This window comes from Ctenopharyngodon idella, chromosome 21, assembly GCF_019924925.1.
Source record: "Ctenopharyngodon idella isolate HZGC_01 chromosome 21, HZGC01, whole genome shotgun sequence".
Lineage (NCBI taxonomy): Eukaryota > Metazoa > Chordata > Actinopteri > Cypriniformes > Xenocyprididae > Ctenopharyngodon > Ctenopharyngodon idella.
In genome coordinates this window covers 5,240,001-5,266,917 of record NC_067240.1, presented here as the reverse complement: position 1 = coordinate 5,266,917, position 26,917 = coordinate 5,240,001, and the positions used below count along the sequence as shown (strand labels likewise).

Here is a 26,917-nt window from a genome sequence, read left to right as displayed (position 1 = left end):
CTGGAATTGTTTCTCTTCGACTGAAGAAAGAAAGATATGAACATCTTAGATGAAAGGGGGTGAATAAATTATCAGGAAATTTTAATTCTGAAGTAAACTAATTATTTAATCATGAAGTGAAGTGTGAATTAGATTGGATTTTTATCAAATAAATTAGAGAAATAAATTAAAGATGCCGGCCACAATCAATATATTTGCAGTGTTTGCAAAGGATTTAATGACTAATGATCTGAAAAGAAGGTGATAATGATAATATCCAAAAAAAAAAAAAAAAAAAAAAAAAGAGAAACTGATAAAAACAAACATTGATGAGACTTTGCTTTAATTAAATAATTATATAAGCGCAAATAAAAAATGTTTGTATTTGTATACATACACACATATATATATATGTGTGTGTGTGTGTGTGTGTGTATAAAAAGTTATTTAAATAATATATACTAATAAAAAAAATCAAAAACAAGGTAAATGCTGTTCCATAATTCAACTAATATAGTATAATATAATGTAATATAATATAATACAATATATGTGCATAAGTCTATAGATTTTTAAAAATATAGCTTTATAAACATATATAATGTGTAATGACACATTATTGTTTGTGTGCTTACAGCAAAGTAAGATGTTTTCCAAAACGAATATCAGGTTTCCAATATTTAATAGCAATGACTAAAGTAAGTTAATAAATGCATTTAATAAAGCACATAAATTTGTACCATACCCGTATGTGAGCATGGGAGAGGATATGTGTGTGTGTGTGTGTGTGTGTGTGTGTGCGGGTGGTGAACAGACATGGCAGTCTATTATTTGGTCTGATTAAGAAGCTATTAGGGGCCAAGGGACACACTCCTGTCAATCACAGACCCGAACCCGGTCGCCTCTCACAGACGGAGCAAAAAGTGGGGGTGCGCACTAAATAGAGTGTAGAGGACAAGAACAACTTCAGTAGTGATAGAGTAAAGCATATTTAGCAATTTTGTGATTTCAATAAAAGCTCTAATGTGTGATATACATGTCGCAGTACTAAAGTCCATTCACACCAGTACCAAAACGATTAAGCAAATCGAATTATGTTGGATGATTTGTACTGGTGATTAATTTAGCTCTGTTGTTTCACACGTAAACTTAAAATATTGCTAATTGAGTAAGTATGCTTTACTTGTAATGTGCAATTTCACATGTAGTCATTCAGAGAGACTTTTATCCAAAGAGACTATTTGTAGTACACAAGTAATGCAAACTTTCATTGGGATCTGCAAAAATGTATAATACCTGAATACCTGCCTATATGCACAGTAAAACACAATCCTGAGTGCCTCTTTGCTTAAATAGATAGCTAATAGATAGAATGTTAAGGACATTTTTTTCTTAAACATTAAGTGCCATCCTTCTGCTAGCATATAGTCACTGATATGTAGTAGTAGTAGTAGATTGCTTATTGCAAATCAGGTATAATGGAAAAAAAATGTGCAATAAATTAATGCACGGGTGAGCTATAATAGTGGTGAACTGTACTAATGAGCCATTCCGTAGCGCTGTGGGAGAATTCTTGGTGTCCAGTAACCGTGGTAACGTCACAGACTGGAAACACTAGTGAACGTACCGCACACGGCTCCACTGACAGTTGAGACACAACCCTGTCCGACCTCTACGCCCTTGTACCTCCTTCCTGTCTGTCTATCCTTCTCTCTCTCACTAAGGGGGACCCACGTGCCTGATACACAGCCATCTGCCTCCCATTTACACACCCTATTATTCAACAATGAAGCGTTTAGCACACACCCACACACACGGGGACCCTATTTAGCACTGAGAAGCACACATGCCCCCTGTCCCACCATGAGGCCCCTCTTTTACTCCCAAACTCACTCTCTCTCACACTCACACACACACAATGGCCACCATTTAGCCATGACAGCATGAGACAAGGGCCGTCAGAGCAAACTGCTAACCAACTGGAGAGGGCATCACATCTGACAATCAGCACGCACAGATACAAACACACACACAAATATTGAGATAGATAGATAGACAGATAGATAAAATGCTAGATAGATAAATAGAAAAAAAGACAGACAAATAGATAAAATGACAGGCAGACAGATAGACAGAGATAGAGAAATAAAATGATAGATAGATAGATAGATAGATAGAAAGGAAAGGGAGACGGACAGACAGATATAGATATTTATATATATATTATATATATATATATATATATATATATATATAGAGAGAGAGAGAGAGAGAGAGATATAGAGAGAGAGAGAGATAGATAGGATGGAACAATAGATAGGAAAGACAGACAGACAGATAGATAAAATGACAGACAGATAGATAGATAGAGATAAAATGACAGATAGATAGACAAAATGATAGATAAATAGGTAGATAGGATAGATAGATAGGAAAGAGAGATGGAAGGATGGACAGATAAATAAAATGATAGATAAATAAAATGACAGATAGACAAAATAATAGGTAGATAGGATAGCTAAATAGGAAAGGGAGACGGGCGGATGGACGGACGGACAGATAGACAGATAGATAGATAAGACAGACAGACAGATAGGTGTAGTATTTTGTATCTCTGTCAGTGTGCTGGTGACACTTTGATCTCTCAGTCCCTGCGGCACGACTAATGGAGTCAGTTTATAAAAGTCTTATTTACACACGGACTTAACACGGCCCTGAGGCACAGAGTGTGTGTGTGTGTGTGTGTGTGTGTGTGTGTGTGTGTGTGTGTGTGTGTGTGTGTGTGTGTGTGTGAGAGAGAGAGTGATAACCCAAAGCCACTTGATTCACATGATTTCAGTGGCTTCTAAACTTACATACACAATTATAGACACAAGCAGAGAGACACAGGTAGAATTACAGCTGCAGGGTCCTGATACTGGACAGTCATTCTGTTTAACTCTCCCTGTCTATCCGTCTCTCATTCTCACATAAAATAAGCATTCACACACCCACAGCAGCTCTACCCAGTGTGTGTGTGTTGCATACGGTGTGGTTCAGGCACTAAATGGGTCATTGGTATTCTGGTCTGTCTCCACTGGGCCTCTGAACTGGATTAATTGAGGCTGTGGGAAGAAAAGCAAAGCAGAAGCCCAGCGCTGGCCAGCCGGACCGCTATCGATCCCCACACACGCTAACACTTGCTCCTAATCAGAGAGAGAGACTAAATGACTGTCGCCTCTTTATTCAACCTTAAAGACTAGACTGCTAAGATTCCTGTTCACACGAAACAGTTATCATTCACTTTCGCAGATAGACCTAAACAGTGAAAGAAACATTTCTCAGCCAATTTATTAGGTCATGTTTTAAATAAATAAATAAATTTCCATAGGCTTGCTGCATTGGCAAAAAAAAGTTAAACATTTAAAAAAAATTTATGATGAAAAAAACTAGATGTATATTAATATATGTATCTACATTGTAAAGTATAAAACAATACATATATACAGTGTATATATATATATATATATATATACACATACACACACTGTATATATGTATTGTTATATATATATAACCAAACATGTATTAAAACATACATAATGAATATAAAAATATATTAAATTATATTTAAAAAATATATATTATATATAAATATATAATTATACAAATATATTATGATACTGTAAAGTATAAACTATAACTATATACTATCTATCTATCTCTCTCTCTCTCTCTCTCTCTCTCTCTCTCTCTCTATCTATATATATATAGCTCATTATTTTTATTAAAAAAAAAAACACTGCAGAGTTACAGTACACTACAGTAAGTATTCTGAAAATTTTCAGGGGAAAATGTGTAATTATCCTTAATTATCCTGAACATGTTGGGAGAAAAAAAACTAATGGGCTTTAATTGTGATTCATATTCTTTATGCAAAATATAATTTCTTTTTTATTTTGGGGTGACACATTTTCTTGATATTCAAAAGCTACTTAGTTCTATAAGATTGGCACTGACCATTACTGACCCATATTGGTTGACCACTATTACTACCTCAAATCTCCTTTTCACATATCTGCAAGGCCAACATTTGGAAAACATTTCCCTATACAAAAAAGTCATGTTCTTAAAGACTGAAAGCAAATGTTTTGCACCCAATGCACCATATGGTAAAGCCTTATTCTGGTATCTTCTTCCTCTATGTCCTCAAGTCTGCAGAGAGGGTTTTAGTCATCAATTGCCAAATGTCCGTGCCAAGTATGTTTGTATGCGAGCGTGTGTGTCTGTTTTAAGAGTCCTCTGTACTAATAGAGGTTAATGTGAGTGACCAGATGACCAGCTGTCCCTCTCCAAAATGAAGGACAAGTTTCCCACCTCTTCTCTGAAACAAATTCCACTCACACAGCTGCTAACTAACACACGGAGGATAAAAGTGCACATATACTAAAGAGCATGCATGAAATATGATGTAAACGGACATGAAACGCTCTGTAGGAGAGCAGAGGACCAGGAGACAGATATCACTAGACTCTTCAAAAAGCTAAGTGCAGTGACTTAGGGAAGACAATAGTGAAGAACGTACTGAAAGGATCCAAAGACGTTGATGAATCCCAATCCACATTCTAAAAGAGGACAGATGTTGGTCCACCTGTTGTCCTGCTATTGTTCACGTATACAGAAAAGTTTGTCAAAAATATGCTTCACTTTGTTCTAAAAAGTAACGAATCTGTGTGTATATATATATATATATATATATATATATATATATATATAATCCACTGACTTATGCCGTGGTCACACTAGACTTCGAGTACGTGAATTTCTACGGACACTGCAACAGTCGTGATATGACTGGCATCCTTTTTTTAAAAACACAAATTTAACATATAACAAATAATAAATACAAAATGAAAAAATATACAATCTACTCCACTTTAAAGTTTGCGTTCTTTCAATACAGCTAAGAGATAACGCTGTGGCGTATAGATGTCCTATTGGTCACACGTCTTCACGTGATATGTATTCTCAAGTCAGAGTTCACCAAACTTGGAAAGCAGCAAAATCCAAAATGTATTCATATGAGCTTACATTTCCGGTCTCCTGCATTTGCATGACTTTGAATGCAAGTCAATGGAATTAACAACAACAAAAAAAAGCATCTTATATGTGATGCACCCACTGATATGACTGTTTGTTATTGCTTTGGTTTGGCTTGCTAAAAAACAAAAGTGAGAATAGCTGTGATTCATTTAGTCTCTATTTAGTAACAGAGAAGACAGCATGTTTTCTTTCTGTAATCTAGAGAAAGACAGGAATAGAGGTCTGTTTTTCAAGCTCATTTAGAAGCTGCTTCCCTGGATTCCCTGCATTCTCCTGCTGTGGCCGTAGACAGAAGCAGTGCTGCCCCCTGCTGTTAAACAGAAGAACTGCAACCCACAAACACCAACAATCCACAAAAGAACTGGGTCAATTAGCTCTACCACACCAGCAGGCATGGGAGTAAATTTCATCTAACAAGAGCAATTTTTGAAGGGGACATAAATAATACAGCCAAAATTGTACTTGTAAGGATGTGTGTACACAGAGGAATGCCTTACTACTACTATTAGTATAGCATGGAGATCAGGGCATTGGAGTTTTTTCCACTCTTCCACCTCGCTTTTAAATCGCTTATGAATGCCTGTGCGGCCGTGCGCATTTTACTTTCGCTTACAAATTAGCGGCGATTCGGGGCCGACAATTGCTTGAATGGTGGGTTCATTATTATTCTTAATGAAAAACACAACAAAACAGTACAATGACAAACTTGCTTATACTAAACATAGAACTTTTATTAACAAAAAAATGTGACTTATCAAAGCAAATAAGCACGGCGGCCTAATAAAATAACACATAGCCTAACTTACACAAAGATTAAATAAAGTGAAAATCAGCAAACACTGTGGAAACAAATAAATATGAAATGAATATAAACTCTTCTATGCTTATATTAAACATAGAATGTTTATAAACATGCTGAATTGAGCAGACGGCTTCAGTTTTTAATTGTAGTTTTTTTTTTGCCCCGTTTGCATTTGTATTTGTTTCACTACTTACTCAATTATTTAAGTATACAGCATTATATTATTTACAATACACAGCATAGATTTTAATGATTTTTTTTTTTTTTGGGATCCCTCAGAACCCCCCTCCATTACATTAATCACAGAAATTGCTCAACTTTCTGCGTACATGTTAATAATGACATATATAAGGCCTCTACAAGGAAAGTATACTATTAAAAAGGTGTCAAAGTTGGAAAAAGAGACCATATATTTCTCATTACTTGTTAAGTGTATGAACAAGTATGAAATTAGCATCTAAACTGTATTGCAACAATGTTTAAAACCGAACAAAAACCAGAGCCATTACTAAACTTTGCAGCAACAACTTAATGAAAACTTACATAGAACATCTCAGTCACATGTTTGTTAGCATAAAAGTGTCTAAAGGTTTGTAGAGGAAGGATAAAGGAGTTTTTTTTCAGTATGTCTGTTAAGAAACAGCCGTGTGATTGATGACACGCTCTCATTTGCCCGATTGCGTATTCTAAATGAAATATAGGCCTTTTCCACAGACCTGCAGGCATTGATTTCCACTCAGCCTGTGTGCTGTGTGTCCTTGTGAGGAAGATTTTAATGCTTCTCAAGGTGCTTTCATATTTGCTCATATTTTATAATTAAATTACCCTACATCAGACCGACCCAAAGTCCAGACCAAACGTCACTTTATTTGTGTGCATATATGAGACAGAGACAAATAAGTTTGTCTGTGTGTCAGCAAGATGGCTGCGTGCGTGTGTTTGTGCGCAAATGAAAGTTTTGGCTGCTACAGTCCTTCACAAAGTCAGAAAGACAGTAATTACTCTGAAAACCGTGGATCTTTGTAAATGTCCGGGAAATACATGCATTCCTATGCCTAACTATAACCATTAAAAACATTGCAAACAGCATTTTAAGAGAAAAAAAAACATAATTGACTTTACACACAAACCACTTTTCCTTTTGATCCAATCCCAAAAGTAGGTTTTGTCAGTTTTATGCAACTTCTAGGGACATTGTATATTGAATTCTAGGGATATACATGTCCCCAAAGTATAGCTTAAGTAAGACAAACAGAAATTCAAGTCCTGGAGAGGAGAAAAATCTATTAAACTAATATAAAAATACAGGGCATTGAGAGAAAAAAAAAAAAAAAAAAAAACAGTAAAACTGAAAATGGAAAGAAACAGGACATTTTCTTATTGTTTACCTGTGTATGTTCTCTTGATTGGATGGAATCACACCTAGGTTGGCGGCAGACACAACATTTCTGTTTACTGATTGGCTGGAGACGTTCTCTGGCGTCATGGTAATTGTTGCCGATGACTCGTTCATGCCCACCAGTTTACCTGAGCACACAAATAATCATTCGTTTTAGACTGAGTAATCTAGCCTCTACAGAGGTATTCAGGTAACAGTTGAAGAAGTCAGCAATTTGTACTTTTTTTTTTATTATTTTGTTCAGTAAATTGTTCTGGGAGCCCAAGTCAGACTCTAAATTTCAAGAGCCATATGTAAGTTTCCTGCATATATTTGTTGAATATAACAGCAGGTGCTTGTTTATGAAGATATGAGATGAAAAATTAAGCCTTCAATGGAATAGTTCACTAAAAAAAAAAAAGTAAATTTTGTCAGTTTACTCCCAACCTGTATGACTTGTAGAAGTAGTTGTGATTTTCCATCATTTTTCCACACACACACACACACACACACACACACTCAAAAGTTTAGGGTCAGAAGGATTTTTTTTAACGTTACTGAAAAAAAGTTCCTTCTGCTCACCAATCAAAAATATAGTAAAGCAGAAATATTGTGAAATATTCTTTATTTACAACAATTACAGTGTCACATGATCCTTTAGAAATCATTCAAATATGCTGATTTGCTGCACAAGAAACATTTCTGATTATCAATGTTGAAACAGTTGTGCTGCTTATTTTATTTTTGTGTGTAACTGATTTTTTTTTTTTTTTTCAGGATTCTTTGATGAACAAAGTTCAAAAGAACAGCATGTATTTGAAATAGAAATCTTTTATAAAACATTATAAATGTTTTTACTCTCACTTTTGATCAATTTAATATATCCTTGATGAAAAAAAGTATAAAAAAAAAAACATAAGAGTAAGCAAAAATTTCTGTATGAACAATCCCTTTTTAAATCTTAAAACTGAAATAGACAAAACTTAAACTAAAGGGAACACTTCCAGAAACGTCTTCAGCATAAAGCTTTTAGGAAACTCATACTTCTGATTTATAGAAAGAAACATCTAGCATGCATACATTGCATTATTTCATATTTAACATATGACTAGCAGAGAACGAAGGGTATGGGGGTTAAAACAATCTCGGCCTTCGGTAAGAGCATGTGATATTTGTGAACCGCGTTCGACCACTAGACTTGATTAAGACTAACACGAGCGGAGAAACACGGCGACCGTGCAGGACATTAGCCGGAGATGGCGTGAATAAGCCTTGCCGAGCAGTAACAAGCACATAAAAGCAGCACACCGTTGCTGGTCCAGGGAAACATGCGCAGACAATACAGCTTAATGCATCCAAACTGGACTAAATGAAAATGTTGTGTTTCACTTAAAAAACACAGGCAGGCAGGGTGCTTTTCTTTCTAAAAGGCACAAACTACGACCCACTTCAGCGTGGCTTTCAAACGGTGTGAATGTGAGAGTGCACAGTGATACGTGCAAACACACACACATACACACACTCGCTCGTTTAGGGGGCAAGGTTTTTGAGAGTGCTCATTTAAAGTCTTAAATCTGTCCATTAGGCTCTATTGTAGAGAAAATGTGGAGTAAATGAATATAGCGCGGCTTATGCTAAAAGCCTTTGCCACAGCAACCAATTAAGAATAAATGATTGGCTATAAAAAGCGCCTTACTTCCTGTTCCTCGTCTGTAAATAGTGAGGCGGGAAGCACTCTCTTCGCTTATTAAAATGTGCGCGCACGCGTGTCGTCCTGAGTGAAGGTATAGGCGGCTCTCTAAAAAGACAAGGCAGGAATCCATTGAGCGTAAATGAAAAATCAAACCCGCCGTTTCTTTCGAAGAGCGTCTGCTTCATTATGTCGGCCTAATGTTGGGCCGTAAAGCGGAGAGGTATTCGAACGGGCCAGGTGTGTGTGTGTGTGTTCCCGAAAGGCATCCGAACAAAGCAGATGCATGCTAAACCAAGCTTTTCTCTTTTTGGCTTCCATTTATTTGGTTTTCCCATGCCTGTGTTTGGTTTTATTAGCTGGAACAGTTTGTTGCCCTAAGGAACAAATTTGATCAGGAGAAGTTTAAAGGTAAAGTACATATTTCTGCACCACTAACATAACAAAAAACAAAAAATAAGTATAGCTGCGAGCAGCAATTATCAGGGTTCAAACGTTTAAAGTCCTTTAGGCCAATGCATAAAAAGGTATAATGTTTCATTTAGCAAGCCTGTAACCATCTTAATCATAGATACAGGCAGTTTACCATAGGTAATATATGGTTGTTAAAGCTTTTTAACAGTTATAGCGCCACCTATGGTCCGATGTCCATAAAAGTTGGCATGCTTCTTAAGAGTCATATGTTGCATTCGCTCACCTATTTTCGTTAAGTTCCGAGTTTTCGTTTAGGAGTTATAGGCTTTTTTGTGCATTTGGCCACGCCCCTTTTCTAAATGACCCTGTTATAGCTACCCAAGGGGTAAAGTTCAACATTTTTTTTTGATAACTATCAACCAAGAGAGTCCCGAGAATTGTGCCGCAGTGGTTTTATGGAGGTTGAGCCAAAAACCTAGGACCAGTTCGCCAAAGTTGGTTTTTGAAATAATCTCCAATATTTAACGAACGATTTGATGGACAGAGGCGGTCCTAGAGGCAAAGTTGCTCAAAATGAGGAGTTCTAATATGTGGTACAAATGTTGCAGGCGTGTGTGACATTATCACATGATACACAAACCGCAAAGATGTCCCTAGTGGCCGATTTCCTTCTAATTTCTCACAGGCCTCTAGGGCCGTGAGTCAAACAGGCCCAGCAAGTTTCATTCCATTCGGCCTCCGTTAACCTTGTCTGATAGCTGTTTAAACTTCATTGGCCAATGGCAGACATGTTTTTTGAGATACATCAATGTCCTCGTAGACAATCATGGCACAAAGACACTGCATGCCCATTTTTAAGTCAATCGGACTAACGGTGAAGTAGTTATCACCGTTTTCATGATTTTTTTCATGTTATAGCGCCACCAAGTGGCCAGTTGCCGTGTCCTTTTTTCACACGACCACAGAATGAGCTCTTACATAGGTGTGCTGAGTTTGGTAAAAATATTTCATTTGGTTCACGAGTTATAGCCATTTTAGTAAAAGCTATGCGCTTGAACCCCTAAAGACTGTTTTCAAACAGGTTTCCCAGTAGTACCAAGTCTGACATTGGTCAGACAAACAGATAGCCCCAGCCCAAATTTACATGATTGGTTGAGACATTGGCTGCATCTGAAATTGCATACACCCCTACAATATAGTAGACAAAAAAAAAAAAAAAAAAAAACAGTATGTGAAAAAAGTAGTATGTCTGAATTCACAGTTTTTATAAAATAGTAAGCGAAATGATGAGGCCATGGGAGAGGAGTTGTGACTAACAGCGACAAAACTAACAATGACAACATGATGGATGTAGTATGATTCATACTACACACATTCATAATATATAAAACATACTTTTTTAATGGCCGCAAAATAATTACTTATTCAAAAGAAGTACATACTCAGAGAGTATGCGATTTTGGACACAGCCAATGAAAGCGGGCAGAAAAAAGCAATTTAAAATTGAAAGAAACAGAAAAAAAAAAATTACAAACTGGCTCAGGACAAGGAACAGTTCAAAGAGTAGATTTAAAAAAAAAATGCATTCATATCAATTAGTTTACTGCGAAATAGTGCTTAAACACTTTAGGACCCCCTGGTTCCTGCGGAGAACAGGTCACACGTCAGGTCTAAATCTCAGTGGACAACTCGTGTCGGCCTTCAGTGGAGATGCTAGCGGTGTACATGTTAAGTAGTATATGTGTGTCAGATTTGCCTGTCTGAGCTTTCTGCATCAGCGGTTATATTCAGAAGGACAGTTCGAAGAGCAGGGACAGTATTACATGAGAGATTGTGTGTGTGTTTAAATAACCAGATTTAAATGTAAAGAGCTGCTTTATTTGACTGAGTTTTCCAGAGGTTCACGCCTGTCACCAGCACTCACCCTGTTCATCAACTAAGCACTGCACACATTCAAAGGGCTGTGTGAGGGTCTCTGGTTTTCCCAACATGTTTGGGCCTAGCAGCTCTGGAGTGCATAAGTGTGTGAATATGAGAACTGATAATATGCATATGAGTTTTTCTAAGACATACTGTTTAGGCTTGGCGATATATTGATTTTTTCTGAAGATATATTCACAATTATATAAAGTCAAGTAACATCATGAATTTTTCAATTACTTCATTTTTTATTTGCCCGTCAAGTCTTCTATGTTAAAGGTATAGTTCACCCAAAAATGAAATTTCTGTCATTAATTACTCACCCTCATGTCATTCTACACCCGTAAGACCTTCGTTCATCTTCAGAACACAAATTAAGATATTTTTGATAAAATCCGATGGCTCAGTGAGGCCTGCATTGACGACAAGTTAATTTACACTTTCAATGTCCAGAAAGCTACTAAAGACATATTTAAAACAGTTCATGTGACTATAGTGGTTCAACCCTAATGTTATGAAGCGACAAGAATACTTTTTGTGTGCCAAAAAACCCCCGAAATAACGACTTTATTCAACAGTATCTAGTGATGGCCGATTTCAAAACACTGCTTCATGAAGCTTCGAAGCTTTATGAATCTTTTGTTTCAAATCAGTGGTTCGGAGCATGAAAGTCATGTGATTTTAGTAAACAACGCTTCGTTATGTCATAAGTGTTTTGAAATTTCAGTGGTTCACATGACTTTGGCAGTTTGATACGCGCTCTGAACCACTGATTCGAAACAAAAGATTCGTAAAGCTTCGAAGCTTCAAGAAGCAGTGTTTTGAAATCGCCCATCACTAGATATTGTCGAATAAAGTCGTTATTTTTTTTTATTTATTTTTTTTTGTCGCACAAAAAGTATTCTCGTCGCTTCGTAACATTAGGGTTGAACCACTGTAGTCACATGAACTGTTTTAAATATATCTTTAGTACCCTTCTGGGCGTTTCAAAGTGTAAATTAACTTGCTGTCAATAGAGGCCTCACTGAGCCATCGGATTTTAATCAAAAATATCTTAATTTGTGTTCTAAAGATGAACGAAGGTCTTACGGGTGTGGAACGACATGAGGGTGAGTAAATAATAACAAATTTAATTTTTGGGTGAACTAAGCCTTAAAAGACAGAGATCTTTTAATATAGTCTCTTATCGTTTCTTTAAGTTCAATGCAACTGAATCCATGAATCAAATGATCAGTTAAGTGAATTGGTTCAAAATATTTGTTTGTATCATAGCTCACAACTCTGACACTTTTTTTTACATGAAAAACATTAACATTGTTTTTTTTGTGTGTGTGTTAAAAAAAAAAAAAAATCACTGTTATCTAGATTTTGACTGTTTCAACTTCTAGCATGAAACATTTTAATTATAGTTGGCTGGGTATAATGGATGTTTGGTGGAAAAATTATGATTCTTCATACTATGAAAATAGAAGGAGAAGAAATATCACCCTAAGCAGAGGCTTAAAATGGCTTTTTTATATTGAATATCACCCAGTCCTGAGTAGCATGATCTCTGAGGTGTTTTTTAGTGTTATTTTTAGGTTTTTACAGCAGCAGTGTTGTGTTGTCTAAGTGTTAAGAGGTGTTTGTATTACCCTGCTCTTTGGTGAAGTCTGCTTCACTCATTGTGATGGGCAGCAGCAGCTCTCCTACCGCAGGCTGGATGGATACGCTGAATTCATCTTCTTTAGTACTGAAGGAGGAGAGAACAGAACCATCAGGTCACTACACACCTGTCCATCTTTTCCTGTGTTTCCCCTCATATATATATATATATATATATATATATATATATATATATAAAATACTGTTCAAAAGTTTGTGCTCAGTAAGAGTTTTAGAAATGACAGTGTTACAAAGAAATAAATGCTGACTATTTAAAAAAATCCTGAAAAATTCCATCATGTTTTCCAGCGAAAAGAGAAAAAGTAATAATATATATTATAATGTTTTTTGCTGTTGTTGTTGTTTTTATCAAATAAATGCAGTCTTGGTGATGAAGTCTTCTTTCAAAACCATTACAAAATTCTACCAACCCCAGACTTTTTAATGGTAGTACATATATTGTATTTGGTACAATATAGAGTATTACACCATATACAATTGTCTTTATGGTATTTATGGCCATTTTATGTCTTCTTCAGCTCGGTAATGAGAAAAAAAATGACCAGAAATATGTATAAAGAAAGTAAATAGGGTTAATTTTGAATTAATCTTAACTGATGTGATAAAACAGTAAAACATTTTAGGGAAGTTGTAATAGTTGTTCACAGTTTTTTAACAAGTAACATTTTACATCCATGAGAGAAACTGAAACCCAATCTATTTTGTTTTCAGTCCCTCCTCTCATCCCAAAAGAGTAAAAGAATAAAGTTATTGATTGTCAGGTTTGCCAATTTACTTTGTAAGTAGCCAATTAGCTGAGAAACAGAACTGTTATTACCATCCCACTGGATCAATCATCACTGATCCACAGACGGAGAGAGCCGAAAGACAGATAGAAAGAAAGAGGGAGATAGGCTGATGAAAGTCATTTCTATTTTCATATTTATATTGATTAGCATCATCACTGTCTGTGGCCTTATGTAGGAAAGACGACTGTCAGGTACTCCGATAAAGTCTGTAATCTGACATTCCCATCATGAAGAGCAGCAGGCTGGGAAATAGGAAGCCAATAAAGAGTGAATCCAAGAGCGGGAGAACAGGGTCACCACGGAGATCAGGTGATGAGGGGAAACGGGCTAGAAAAAGATTCAAAGACCAGATAAGCGGGCTAGGGATCAACGTGCAAAGTAAATCCAGGTATTTCTTTCTAATATGGAATAATCTCTTGATGTAGCAGTGATAGAGAGGGACCGAATCCCTCCTTAAACCCACTCCATGAGCTCGGCTTTCATCCAGGGCCACAGACACGCGTGTGGGGCTGACCTGCGCCCACTCGTCTCCATGTCATTGAACTCACATTGGCTCCATTAGCACACATAATCTACCGGTCGCTTGCTCACTCCCTCTCTCCAGCTCGGCTGTTTATGGTGATGTTATTCACGCCTGGCTATTTCACTGTATCGATCACAAAAGCCTCCGCCGTAATCGAAAAAAGAAAAAACAATTACAAGCTTTGTGGAGAAGTGTAATCACTCCAAATTAGATTATTAAAAAAATGTAATGCATATTATTACCATTCACACAATTCGGTAATAATTTATTTTTTAAAAACGTATTGAAAAGGGGAACAATTAATTTTGTCTTATTTCGCCCCATTGTAAGGATAATGAACAACAGTAATTTAATCTGTATAATGACATGCTAGCGCCATCATAACGCGCACACATTGTGATTGTCTATTAATGTTTTTGCTGAATGTTGTTTTTTGAGGAAAGCAAACACCATCATGCCTCATTCTCAGGCATGTCAGAGCTACCTGATCTAAGGGTTTTAGTTCTACTCAAGGTAGAGATAGAAACTGTAAGGAGTTTATTGATTCTGGTTTCTCTTAATGATGTATATGATTTGCTGTATAGAGTATAAGGCTTATATGCAGTATGCAGTGAACTCTTACCACAGCTGGAAGTGTGCAGCTTGTGTGGAGTCATTGAAGTCCACACCCATGGACACCGTTACTGACGCCTGCGGCTCTAGACGCTCTGAAGAGGGAGAGAAATGTCTGTCAGCATGCTGTCTGAAGAATCAAAACCATGAGATCAATCTAATTCTATAGAGAAAGATATAAAAACTCAAAGCAATGTTTAAATATCAAGGAAGGAAGGAAGGAAGGAAGCATGGATAGAAGAAAAAAATTAAGGATAAACAGAAGGAGGGAAGCTGAAAGGATGGAGGGAAGAAAAAAAGCAGGAAGAAAGGAAAAAACAAAAAAAGAAGAAGAAAGAAAGAAGCAAGCAAGGAAGGTAAGAAGGATGGAAGGAAGAAAAACAATTAAAGGGAAAAAGGAAAAAAGAAAGGAAGGATGAATGGAATGAAGGATGGGTGGATAAAAGAAGGATGGACGGAAGAAGCAAGAAAGGATGGAAGGAAGAAAAACAAAGGATGAAGGAAAAGAGGTCGGATAAAAGGAAGGAGGAAAGGACAGAAGGAAGGATAGATAGGACTGAAAAAATGTAAGAAGGAAGAAATGAAGTACGAGAAATTAAGCAAGAGAAAGAAAAGAACGTAAGGAAGGTCAGAAGGATGGAAGGGGAAAAATGTAGGAGCTTAAAAGGAAAAAAGGATGGATGGATGAATGGAAAGAAGAAAGACAGAAGAAAGAATGGAATGAAGGATGGACAGACAGAAGAAGCAAGAAAGGAAGGAAGGAAAGCCAGAAGGATAGAAGGAAGTAGGAAAAAAGGAGAAAGAAAAAAAAAAAAAAACGAAGGAAGGAAGGAAGGAAGGAAGGAAGGAAGGAAAGAGGGAAGGAAGTCAAGGAAGGAAGGAAGGAAGGAAGCAAGTGAAGGAAAGAAGGAAGGAAGTGAAGGAAGGAAGGAAGGAAGGAAGTGAGTGAAGGAAGGAAGGAAAAGGGAAGGAAGCCAAGGAAGGAAGGAAGGAAGGAAGGAAGCAAGTGAAGGAAAGAAGGAAGGAAGTGAAGGAAGGAAGGAAGGAAGGAAGGAAGGAAGGAAGGAAGTGAAGGAAGGAAAGAAAGAAGGAAGGAAGGAAGGAAGGAAGTGAAGGAAGGAAAGAAAGAAAGAAAGAAAGAAGGAAAGAAGGAAGGAAGGAAGGACATATCTGCTCCTCTGCTCAGAGTTGGTCTAAAGGCTGAATTTGAAAGAGCAGCACAGTATAGAAAGAAGCTTCATCTGTTCTCCTCCATTCCCAGCCATGAAATTCATATTTGTGATGCTTTACAAACATAAGCATGATTCATTTTATGTTATAAAACCCAAACCTGTCCTGTGAATGACTAAGAACTGTTTTGTGACAGAGAAAGAGGAAAAGAATCAGAGTGAGAACATAACGAATGTGTGTGTGTGTGAGTGTGTGTGTATGTGTGTGTCTGATGAGAGGACTTCTGCTAATCGATACACAGGCTGAAATCATATCAGCTGGAGTAATACGGGCTGAAGGAGGGAGAAGGGGAACATGAGTATGTGTGTGTGCTGGAGAAACCTGTTAACATTTACTAAACATAAGAAATAACTGAAAAGAAATGGCCTTTCTGAATTCTATAAAATTTAGATGGTTTGTGATTAGTTGAACTGATTTAAAGTTTACATGACAATCACAGAAAGAAAAAGATTCAACTAAAAGTCCCCCAGGGGAAGAGAAGAAAGACAATAAATGAATAATTATAAACAACCAATGTACAACTATTTATATTAAGTAAATAAATAAATGCCCAGAATGGATGGATGAATGAAAAGTAGTAGTAGTCTCTGAATAGGTGTTGATATGTAAACATGGCTGTTTATGTTTTAATGTGATCATAGTGCTAATTTTAGAACATATTATCAACGTTAACATTAAAGTTAAGCTCACCAATAGCGCTAAAGCGGTGGATGTTTTGTCCGGTGGAACTCTTCTCAGAGATGTGGATGTTCTCGAGGGCTTGGTCACTACTGTTGCTTAGTGTGAGCTGCAGGGACACCATGCTGTTGCCATAGATACAGGGCTGCCGGGTGAAGCGGTACTGGGCGGACAGACCTTTACCCGTCATCCTGTGGAGCAGCTCATGGGAGATTTCCGGCACAAACACAGGAGAACTCGCCTGCAGGGAGACACGTACATGCCAAGGAACGGAGTCAAACTGACATGAATTTGACAACAAACAGTAATTAGAAATGAATAATAACAATATGTATCAAAAAGAAATTTGGTCATTATGATCAGCAGTAGTAACTACTGGATAATATATTGTGCTAAATAAGTAATAATAAATACTGTAGTTTTAAACAGGTTGATCTAATTTTTTAAAGGAAGATGAAAGGAGTGTTTATGAAAACCTGTATGAAAACAGTCATTATTTTTGCAATTGGTCAAAATCTTTAAGACGCATAAAACATGCTTAAAATGTCAATGTTCACATGAAAACACCTTTGTACACATGGAAAAAAAGAGGTGGTACAGTATATACATACATACTCTTGCACACAAACAAATTGAGCCGATTTCTTTTTAAGCAACCTTATTAAGCCACCTTTTAACTTTTTATCTTAATGTAAAATCTCTGAGACACAGATAAAGATGCAAGAGAGGCATAAGGCACTTTTCATTATAAACACATTAGGGAAACCTTAGTAAAACGCCTATAGAACGTTAGAGCAGCGCTTGGTTGCTTTCCAAAAACACTTCAGATCCAGTTATCACCATAGTGTTAAAAGCTATAATTAGAGCTATAATTATCAATATTATACTAATTAGGTTGCTTAACTATATTGGAATCAGTTACGGTTATATTTTTCTAAATCAATAAACTTTTTTTTTTATGCTAGTTTAGAAAAGTTCTGAAGTTATCCCCCCTTTCTACTGCACATTTTAATGTTTTCATGTCTGATTTCACTTGTGAAAATGGTTTGATTTACACAATCGTTCAAAAGTTTGGGGTTGGTAAGATTTTTTTTTTTTTTTTTTTAATGAAGTTTCTTATGCTCACCAAGGCTGCATTGATTTGATTAAAAATACAGTAAAAACCATAATATTGCTTTGGCAAAGCATCTGTCAATCTATCAAACTAAAATCGAATTCGCCATATGGCACACAAATGGCTACAATTTAATTAAATAAGTATATAGTTTGTCGCATTGCATGTTTCAGACAGAAGCCAATCACTATGTTTGGGGTTGGTAAGATTTTTTTTTTTTAATGAAGTCTCTTATGCTCACCAAGGCTGCATTGATTTGATTAAAAATACAGTAAAAACCATAATATTGTGAATTATTATTATTAGTAGTTTTCCATTTGAATATATTTGAAAATGTAAATTTATTCCTGTGATGCAAAGCTGAATTTTCAGCATCATTACTCCAGTCTTCAGTGTCACATGATCCTTCAGAAATCATTCTAATATGCTGATTTGCTGCTCAAGAAACATTTCTTATTATTATCAATGTTAAAAAAAACTGCTTAATATTTTTGTGGAGACTGTTTCTTTTCAGGATTCTTTGATGAATAGAGTTCAAAAGTATTTTTTTGAAATAGAAATCTTTGTAAACTATAAATGTTTTTACTGTCACTTTTAATGAATCTTCGCTGAATAAAAGTATTAATTTCTTAAGAAATATGCAACAAGCTTACTGACTTCACAACTTTTGAATGGTAATGTATAACCATTATATCCGCTCTCAGCAATAACATAAAAATAATCCGCAATTCTATCAGCAAAAAAAGTCTCTATTAGTGAATCACTTATCACAAACATTCACACATTATTACAATAGTTTGCTTTGAAGAAAAGAAAAAAAAATATCACTGTAATGGCCCAAAGAAAAGAAAGGCCAATCGTCATGCCTGAATTGCGTCCTGTGACACCGGCTGCCATTGATATGACGAGTGTGGAAAGACCACTGACGTCTCAATGTATTACTCCTGACTCTCTGGATTCTCTCTACCTCGTGTGACAGCAGAACAGATCGGCGGCTGATGGCAGTTTTCTGGCTCTACACAGCACTCCTGAACACCTGGACAGGGATGACATTTCTGCCTGCAATTTATTTATTGGCTGCGGCTCGGTCTTCAACACCAGCAATCCCTCTGAGCTATGGATTCCATCTGCAACCCAATACTGGAGTTTTTTCATAGAGTAATGAGGGATGTTATAAAAGCTAAAAATAGTGCAATGGAAATAACCTGAAAATGTGTAATGAAAAATTGCGTGATGGGAGTACCCCAAGGCTCTGTTTTTGGACCGGTAATGTTTTCACCACTTTAAATGTTTTAACATTTTTAAAACACACCTTACACACAAAAATTGATTTAGCAGAAAAATTCTGGAAAACTGATTTAAATATGGTAAACTGTTAAAATGAGCTAAAATAGTACTATATACTAATATTAACTGAAACTGTTATAAAATATTGTAAGTTTGATAAATTACATACAAATAAACAGATACAGATAAATAATGTTAAATTATTAATATATATTATTATATTTTGATAAATAATATTGAAATATAAAACAGATCAATAATATTAAACTATTCATATTTTTATCATTTATTTTGATTTACATTTAAATACCTAATAATTAACTTATTATTTAATATACAATTATTTATCAAAATAGAATATAATTTATCAAAATATTTAATAAAGAAACAAACTAGGGTGGGCAAAATGAAGAAATGAGTGAATGATGAGCGTTCGAATTCTGTGGAAATTTGCAGAGCTTCTGTACGGGCCTGCACATCACCTACAATCACCATGACGGATGCCGCAACCGAAACTAGACAAACCAAAATAAAATTGGTTTGAAAACCTGACAGTATGAATGAGTTGGTTTATCTGAAACAATAGCGTTTATGTGAGCACGGCAGTTACGTGAAGTTGAAAGCACCTTTAGACGTGCAATATCCTTTTGTAAGCTTCCTACCAAAACACAAACGCATTCACACACCATAAATTTACAGCCGTGCTTTTGGAGGTGTCAAGCCGGTCTGTGTTGATAAAAGTAGTCATAATGTTTACAGCGTCAGATTTACCACACAGAAATACGCGGGTTGTGTTGTGTCCACCATTTCATGATAACCGTTCCTGTCAGTGTCCTCAAGGACTGGACGAGCCAATATACAACACATCGCTTATGATCACCAATATAACACACACGTCCTATAAAGTGGTCAACTCCGCTGGGCGGTGGAAGAGTAAATAACCGAAAGAAAAGAGTAACCTTGACCGCACCGTCTCACACACACACGCTCGGACATGTCTCCTGTGTGAAGGGGAGCTTGATTGAGGGGCTCTATTATGGATGAGCTTAAAGGAAACCTCAGTGATGGATGACAACTCGCTCTAGTCACCTTCACATATCCCAGCATCCTCTCTGTCCAGCTGCCGCCCGATTCTGCTGACAGATGCAAAACACATCAGCCAGCCGGGATAAAGAGGGAGAGAGAGAGAAAGAAAGGAGAGGAGGGAAAAAAGGATAAACGGAGGACAGGAGGACATACAGGAGAGAGAATTAAAAATCTATTTTCTATTGCTGTTTGAAATCTAATACATTTGTTTATGAGACTGACTGCAGGAGAAAAATGTCATTTGGTGAAATGGCGAGGTGTGTGAGTGCAGGAATTGATCCTATTAAATGTTAAAAGTCACAGTGATTAATATTGAAGGCTGTAAAATAATTGTAAAGAAATATGAGTTTTCTTTTCACGAGTTTCTTTTGTGTAGCAAAAATTTAGAACGACAAAGATGCAAGCATCTAACGTGTTTTGAGCCATTGCTTTGGCAAAGCATCTGTCAATCTATCAAACTAAAATCGAATTCGCCATATGGCACACAAATGGCTACAATTTAATTAAATAAGTATACAGTTTGTCTCGTTGCACGTTTCAGACAGAAGCCAGTCACTATGTTCATTTACAATCGAGCCAGGGCCGTAACCACCATAGGCACTGAGGGGGACAAATGGCCAAATTGCCCCCCCTAATATTTGATATTTCTTAATGCTGCTCTCCATTATGCACTGCTCTGTTTGACAGTTTAACAGATGACAGTTTAAAAAGCTACATTTTTAGGCTGGTCTAACAGTGCTCAAAATGATGGCCAATCAGATCAAAGAAGGCGGGGCTTACTATTCACTGAAGACGAGTGTGAATTCCAATGCAACGCTTTTAATTTTTACAATGAAAGAGTGCGTATGTGTTAAGATATAAGTAGCTAAACATTTAATATTTGACAACTGTTTTACGATGGATATGTTTAACGACCCACAAATGCAAACTACTCAACTCTTTTAGGGAATTTCTCCATTCTGAATTGAAAATATGCTATCATCATTTAAATGATGTCATTCATAACTGAATGTGATGAGACAAGAGCAGTTTTTACATTTTTGACATATTATGCATACAAACAAGAGTGAATGTGTGCATATTTTTAAATAAAATATTATTTGCAAAGAGTTTAAATGGACTACTTCACCACTATAATTAGACACAGAGCAGCTTGGTTCACAGTAAATGCTGCGAACTCCATCTCTGCATGTGCTTAACATCCACCACAAGCACTCAGGGTCGTTTATGGTAATGATCTTTCAGCAGTATATCCTCTAATATTTTTATCTAGACCTAAACACACTTCATTCAAGCCCTTTCCGTCTCTACCCGTAAAGACACAGCGCTACAAGAGCTGCTGATGACGTGGTTATTTTAACATCAGTAGCAGAAACACAGTGAGCAGCAATTATACTTTTGCTACAAAGCTTCAGAAAATGTGAATGCAGAAAATAGTTATTTTTATCTGTCATACATACAGTATATGACTCCGACCATTCAAACCAGGTTGGGACAATTTAGCATTAGGCCTATTAATCAGCATGTTAAGAGCATTTCATAAAAAGCAATGCTATAATAGGGATAATTATTTGTAGGTGGCAAGGAAAGACCATTAAATCTTTGAAAGTACTAGTTAACTTTGTATTCTGCTCATAATGAGAGCATTTTGATTATGTAAGCTGTTTGTTTGTTTTTAGTAGATACATATTTTAAGCAAAATATAAAAATGGTCCAGACTTCAAGAGGAAAACCCTGAACCCCCATACAGTATCTTTTATCAGTCACATGGCCTTCTGCCATACATAGGTATCTAAATTATTGGGCTCAACTGGTGAAATATTAATTTTTTTAAATTCTCAGATGCCATTACTTTGGCTCTCAGGGACATTCCTCATCTTTGATGACTATTTTGACTGTTTGATTTTTTCTTTTACAAAGAACTACTGCTGCCCAGATGGACAAATATATAAACATAGCTGTAAGCTGCAGCCATTAAGGGGCCAAGCACAAAGAAGCAAGCAAGAAGTAAAATCATCAGTAAAATACAGCATTTTATTTCATATACTTTACTGTAGTTAGTGGCAATTTAATATTTTGTTCAGTTATAGCCACCAACAGGCACAGTCCTCAGAGTGTGCCCATACGTGTGTCAAATTTGGTGAAAATATCTAATTTCATTTAGGAGTTATAGGCATGTATATGTATGAGTACATAAAAAATGACCCATGCATGACTTAGATTGCATTTTTTTGACACTTACTATTAGGCTGTAACATATAGCCAACGACCTGTGTTTCCAAATTTCCTACGGTGGTTTCGTCTTTCGTTGTTTTAACGCCAAATCGGTATCGTTAGACTCGGCATGGATTCAGTTTCTCAGTTTGTTTCTAACCCTTATGGTTCAAAAGTTATTAGCGTAAACATGAGTGAAATTTTGGAAGAGTGGTGGCGCTAGAGATTTTGTTGTAATTTGCTGTAGTTAATGTTGGGACTGTCCTCTAACAGTGTGCCAAATTATATAACTTTCACACAAGCGGTTCTATGGGCTGCCATAGACTCTCAGAGCAGAAGAAGAAGAATAAAAATGCCAACGAATACAATAGGTGCCATTGCACCTTCTGTGCTTGGCCCCTAACTATTCCAAAAAAGTACTGTTCGGACCTCCGCTGGGAAGGAACTTTTCCTGAATACCCCTGGTCTAAGTAAATGTCAATGCAAAGACATTTTTTTTATTTTTTATTATTCTGTTAAATTCGATCAGTGAAAAGGGGCTGGAATGCTTAATTTTGCTCTTAAAGTGCACCAGATTGATGCATTTACCTTTAAATATACAAAAAAAAACACTTCCAGGGGACCATGTCCCTGGACCCCCCTAGAAAGTCTGAGGTCCACTCAACCAAAATCTCACAATATCCTGGGGAAAACACTGAACCATGTACTTTAAACACACAATCAAATCAAAATTGTCTTACTGTGCATGAAAAACGACGCTAAAATGTGTAAGCACATGTGATTGACAGCACGAGTCGGAGTCTCCACGTGCGTTTCTACCTTGCTGCTGAGTCATAATGAGGACGGCACTGAGAGTGCTCCGAGAAGAACGGGGTCACCGCGGCAACGCCGGCCGGCTGATGGGCACCAAATGAACAAATTATGACGCGGCCCCCGGATTGTGATGGGGTCAAACGCCCCCCACCCCATGCTCAGCCCGCGCTCGCCCTCGATCGCCCCCCGCTCGCCCTACACTGACAGTTCAATTTCCCTCCAACGCCCCGCATTCGGCCCCCATTCGCCCCGCACTAATTATGAATGAAAAGTTATCAGCCGGCTCCCCCGGCGCGCGCTTAAACAGTATTTCAGAGCAGATCCGCACGTCAAAATGTTATTAGAAACGGGAGGAGCCGAGGCAGATAGTTCGCACACTGACCCCGGATCGGCTAAATACTGCCGCTAACCATCCCAGAATGCATCGGAGTGTCTCTCTATTTCACACACCGTTATTTCATCTGTAGCCGTGCCTGCCAAAGTCACACACACACACACACACGCGGCCGTGTCATATGAATATATTTTCATACATCTGCATGCACGCGGCTAAGAAAGACCAGCTGTGTGACGTGACACACCATAATAAATGACCACGTTTGAATGCATGTATGTGCGAGCGAGAGAGATGAGGTTTATCCACCGTGACTAAGATTATAGCGGCCTGTAATGTATTTATGCATAGCATTGACTTTAAATAAGCCCTTTCTCTTTCTCTCAATCTCACCCTTTATTTCAGCTCTGATTAGCCTGCCCGCCGAGGCTCGTGGGTAGTATTCTAATGACCTGTGCCTAACAGCTTCTAGCTGCGCAGCGGCCCGGTCCTGACGAGCCTGTCAATCAAAGCAGCTGAGCTGACACCCGCCCAACGCGGTGATACAGGTCGCAGGGGCAACCCTGCAGTGATGGACAGGAGGAGAATAGGAATTCTGACAGATGGAGGTGAGAACCTATAGGAAGTTTAAAAGTTTTCACGGACTCCAGGATATCAAGGTTATCAGCAATCATAGTTCAACCACAGCGCTGTCAATGTTCATAGTTTAATTGCATGTTCGTATAGTCTAAGTAATAATTCAGTATGACCTTTGCATGCTTTTCTGGTGCATTTTAGAATTTTCTAATAAAATTAGAATACTAATAATATCAGAGAATATTGGAGAATATGAAGGAATGGATCTGGAAATTGTAATATATGATACAGAAATTGTGACTGTCATTAATTACTCGCCCTCTCTGAATTCTATTCTGTTCTTTTTAACTTACTGAAAAAAAATTATCACTGTTTTCAACACTTGATAATAACATGAAATGTTTCTTGAGCAGCAAATCAGCATATTAGAATGATTTCTGAAGGATCATGTGACACTGAAAACTGGAGTAATGATGCTGAAAATTCAGCTTTGATCACAGGAATAAATTACATTTTAAAATATAGTAAAACAGAACAGTTATTTTAAATACTAATAATATTTTATCAAGTAGTTTATGTAAGTATTTTTGATCAAATAGCCTTGTTAAACATTAGAGATTTCTTTCAAAAACAGTAAAACAAAATAAATAAATAAATCTTACCAACCTCAAACTTTTGAACGGTAGTGTAGCAAGCCATAGTTACTCGTTAGCATTTATTAACTTATTTTTGTATATATAGCACCATAAAAATACATTCAATTCTCCTTTCAATACAAAATGTCACTATGTATGCATAGAGAGTCAGTGATGTCTTTCTGAACATGTGAAAGTGTAAAAAACACCACAAAATATTACAAACAATAAGATCAAGGTCCAGATCCCACTAAGAATCTTTTGGTTGAAATTTGACAGTGGTGCCGGTCTATAAACGCGCGTAAAGACTGTGCACGTTATTGTCAGGAGGTATCTGTGGGCCACAGGGATATTACAGTTCATGTGTCAATCCTAAAAGAGAAAGACACAGATAGTATTTGAGAAGAAATGACCACACATGCTTCATTCATCTCTTAGTGACATCTCTCCCTCCCTCTCGCTCTCTTGACATCCCTCTCTCCCTGACACGGGACCCTCACGGGAGAGGAAGGAGCCGTCATACTGCAAAAGGTCAACAATCACATACGCTGACAACACACACACACACGCTGGACACACACTGGTGAGAAGAAAGAGGGAAGGCAATGAAAAACCAATCTATAATACAAGAGGACAAAGAAACAAAGAACATACAAGACATCTAGATGGACACAAACAAAAGACTGGAGACGAAATGATAAAAAGGAAGAGGTATGTACAGTCAGTCGGTCATTAACGCAAAATAAACCACCCAAAAATAGTTCACCCAAAAATGAAAATTCTGTCATTAATTACTTAAGTTTTTCATTAATTAAGTTAAGTTTTGATGATATTACTTGGGTAAATATATTTGATCTATGGTATTAAAGGGTAATGAAAATAATGTCATTTATTACTCCGACTCACTGATTCGATTCGCAAAGCTCCGAAGCAGTGTTTTGAAATCGGCCCATCACTATATTGTTGAAAAGTCGTTATTTTGGGTTTTTTTGGCGCACAAAAAGTATTCTCATCGCTTTATAATATTAAGGTAGAACTACTGAACTAGCATGAACTGATTTAAATATGTTTTTAGTACCTTTATGGATCTTGAGAGAGGAAATGTCATTGCTGTGAATGCAGGCCTCACTGAGCCATCGGATTTAATCAAAAATATCTTAATTTGTGTTCTGAAGATGAATGAAGGCCTTACGGGTGTAGAACGATATGAGGGTGAGTAATAAATTACATTATTTTCATTTTTGGGTGAACTAACCCTTTAAAGTTTAACTAGCAAATACCAAAATGTGATTATACAGTAGCTAGCTAGCCAGTAAATCAGATAAATGTTAGCTGTTTAGCACTATTTCAGTGACAATTTACAAGGCTGACCAAAGAAAAAGTTTATATTTATTTTGTATATTATACAGTTTATATAAATTTCCCATGGAAAGTTTCCAGAAAGTTTACCTGGAAATTTTCCGCACCTTTGCAAGCCTACTCAGATTTCATCAAAAAGATCTTCATATTTACTTAAAACTCAATGACCAACCAGAATAAAGTATTTCAGAGAGCTGTTTAACACCAAAGTCAGAAAAAGGACAAAACACACACACACACACACACACACACACACCTGTAAGGCTGATGTGGTGGGTGAGACTGAGAGCCCCTGCAGGTCAGACAGGAGACTAGGAGACAGGATGGAGCTCTTGGTTGTGGTCACCGGTGCGGGTGAGACTGCAAATACAACAACAACATTAAAACCCATATTATCGCCGTCGGGCAGAAACCTTGTATCTTCTCCAAATTTCGTCATTTTTTTTATCTTTTTCATAAATCATTACTATTGGTCACACTTTACACCTGTCTTTGGGTTTTGCAAATATTTAACCAATGAGAAGTTAAATATGATGATCCAGAACACGGCAACACGTCTAGTCCTCAATCAGCCAAAGAGAACCCACGTGACACCCCTCCTGATCTCACTCCACTGGCTCCCAGTTATGGCCAGAATCAAGTTTAAAATTTTAACAATGGCTTTCAGGACTACAACTGCAATAGCTCCTCCCTACCTCAACTCAATACTACAAACATATGCTCCGCTTCCTCCCACCA

The 26,917-nt window shown here is 36.9% G+C and overlaps 1 protein-coding gene across 2 annotated transcripts in view; it reads right to left on the bottom strand.

Annotated features, from left to right (window-relative positions):
• ap3b1a (adaptor related protein complex 3 subunit beta 1a) overlaps positions 1–26,917 on the bottom strand; it is a 63,223-nt gene that overhangs the window by 1,607 nt on the left and 34,699 nt on the right. For both annotated transcript variants that reach the window (XM_051877682.1, XM_051877681.1), the window contains exons 22-26: positions 26,436–26,539; positions 16,774–17,002; positions 14,864–14,948; positions 12,900–12,997; positions 7,252–7,390 (exon numbers count right to left, since the gene is read on the bottom strand). In XM_051877682.1, the coding sequence (XP_051733642.1) occupies positions 7,252–7,390; positions 12,900–12,997; positions 14,864–14,948; positions 16,774–17,002; positions 26,436–26,539 (655 nt within the window). The remainder of the gene's footprint in view (positions 1–7,251; positions 7,391–12,899; positions 12,998–14,863; positions 14,949–16,773; positions 17,003–26,435; positions 26,540–26,917) is intronic.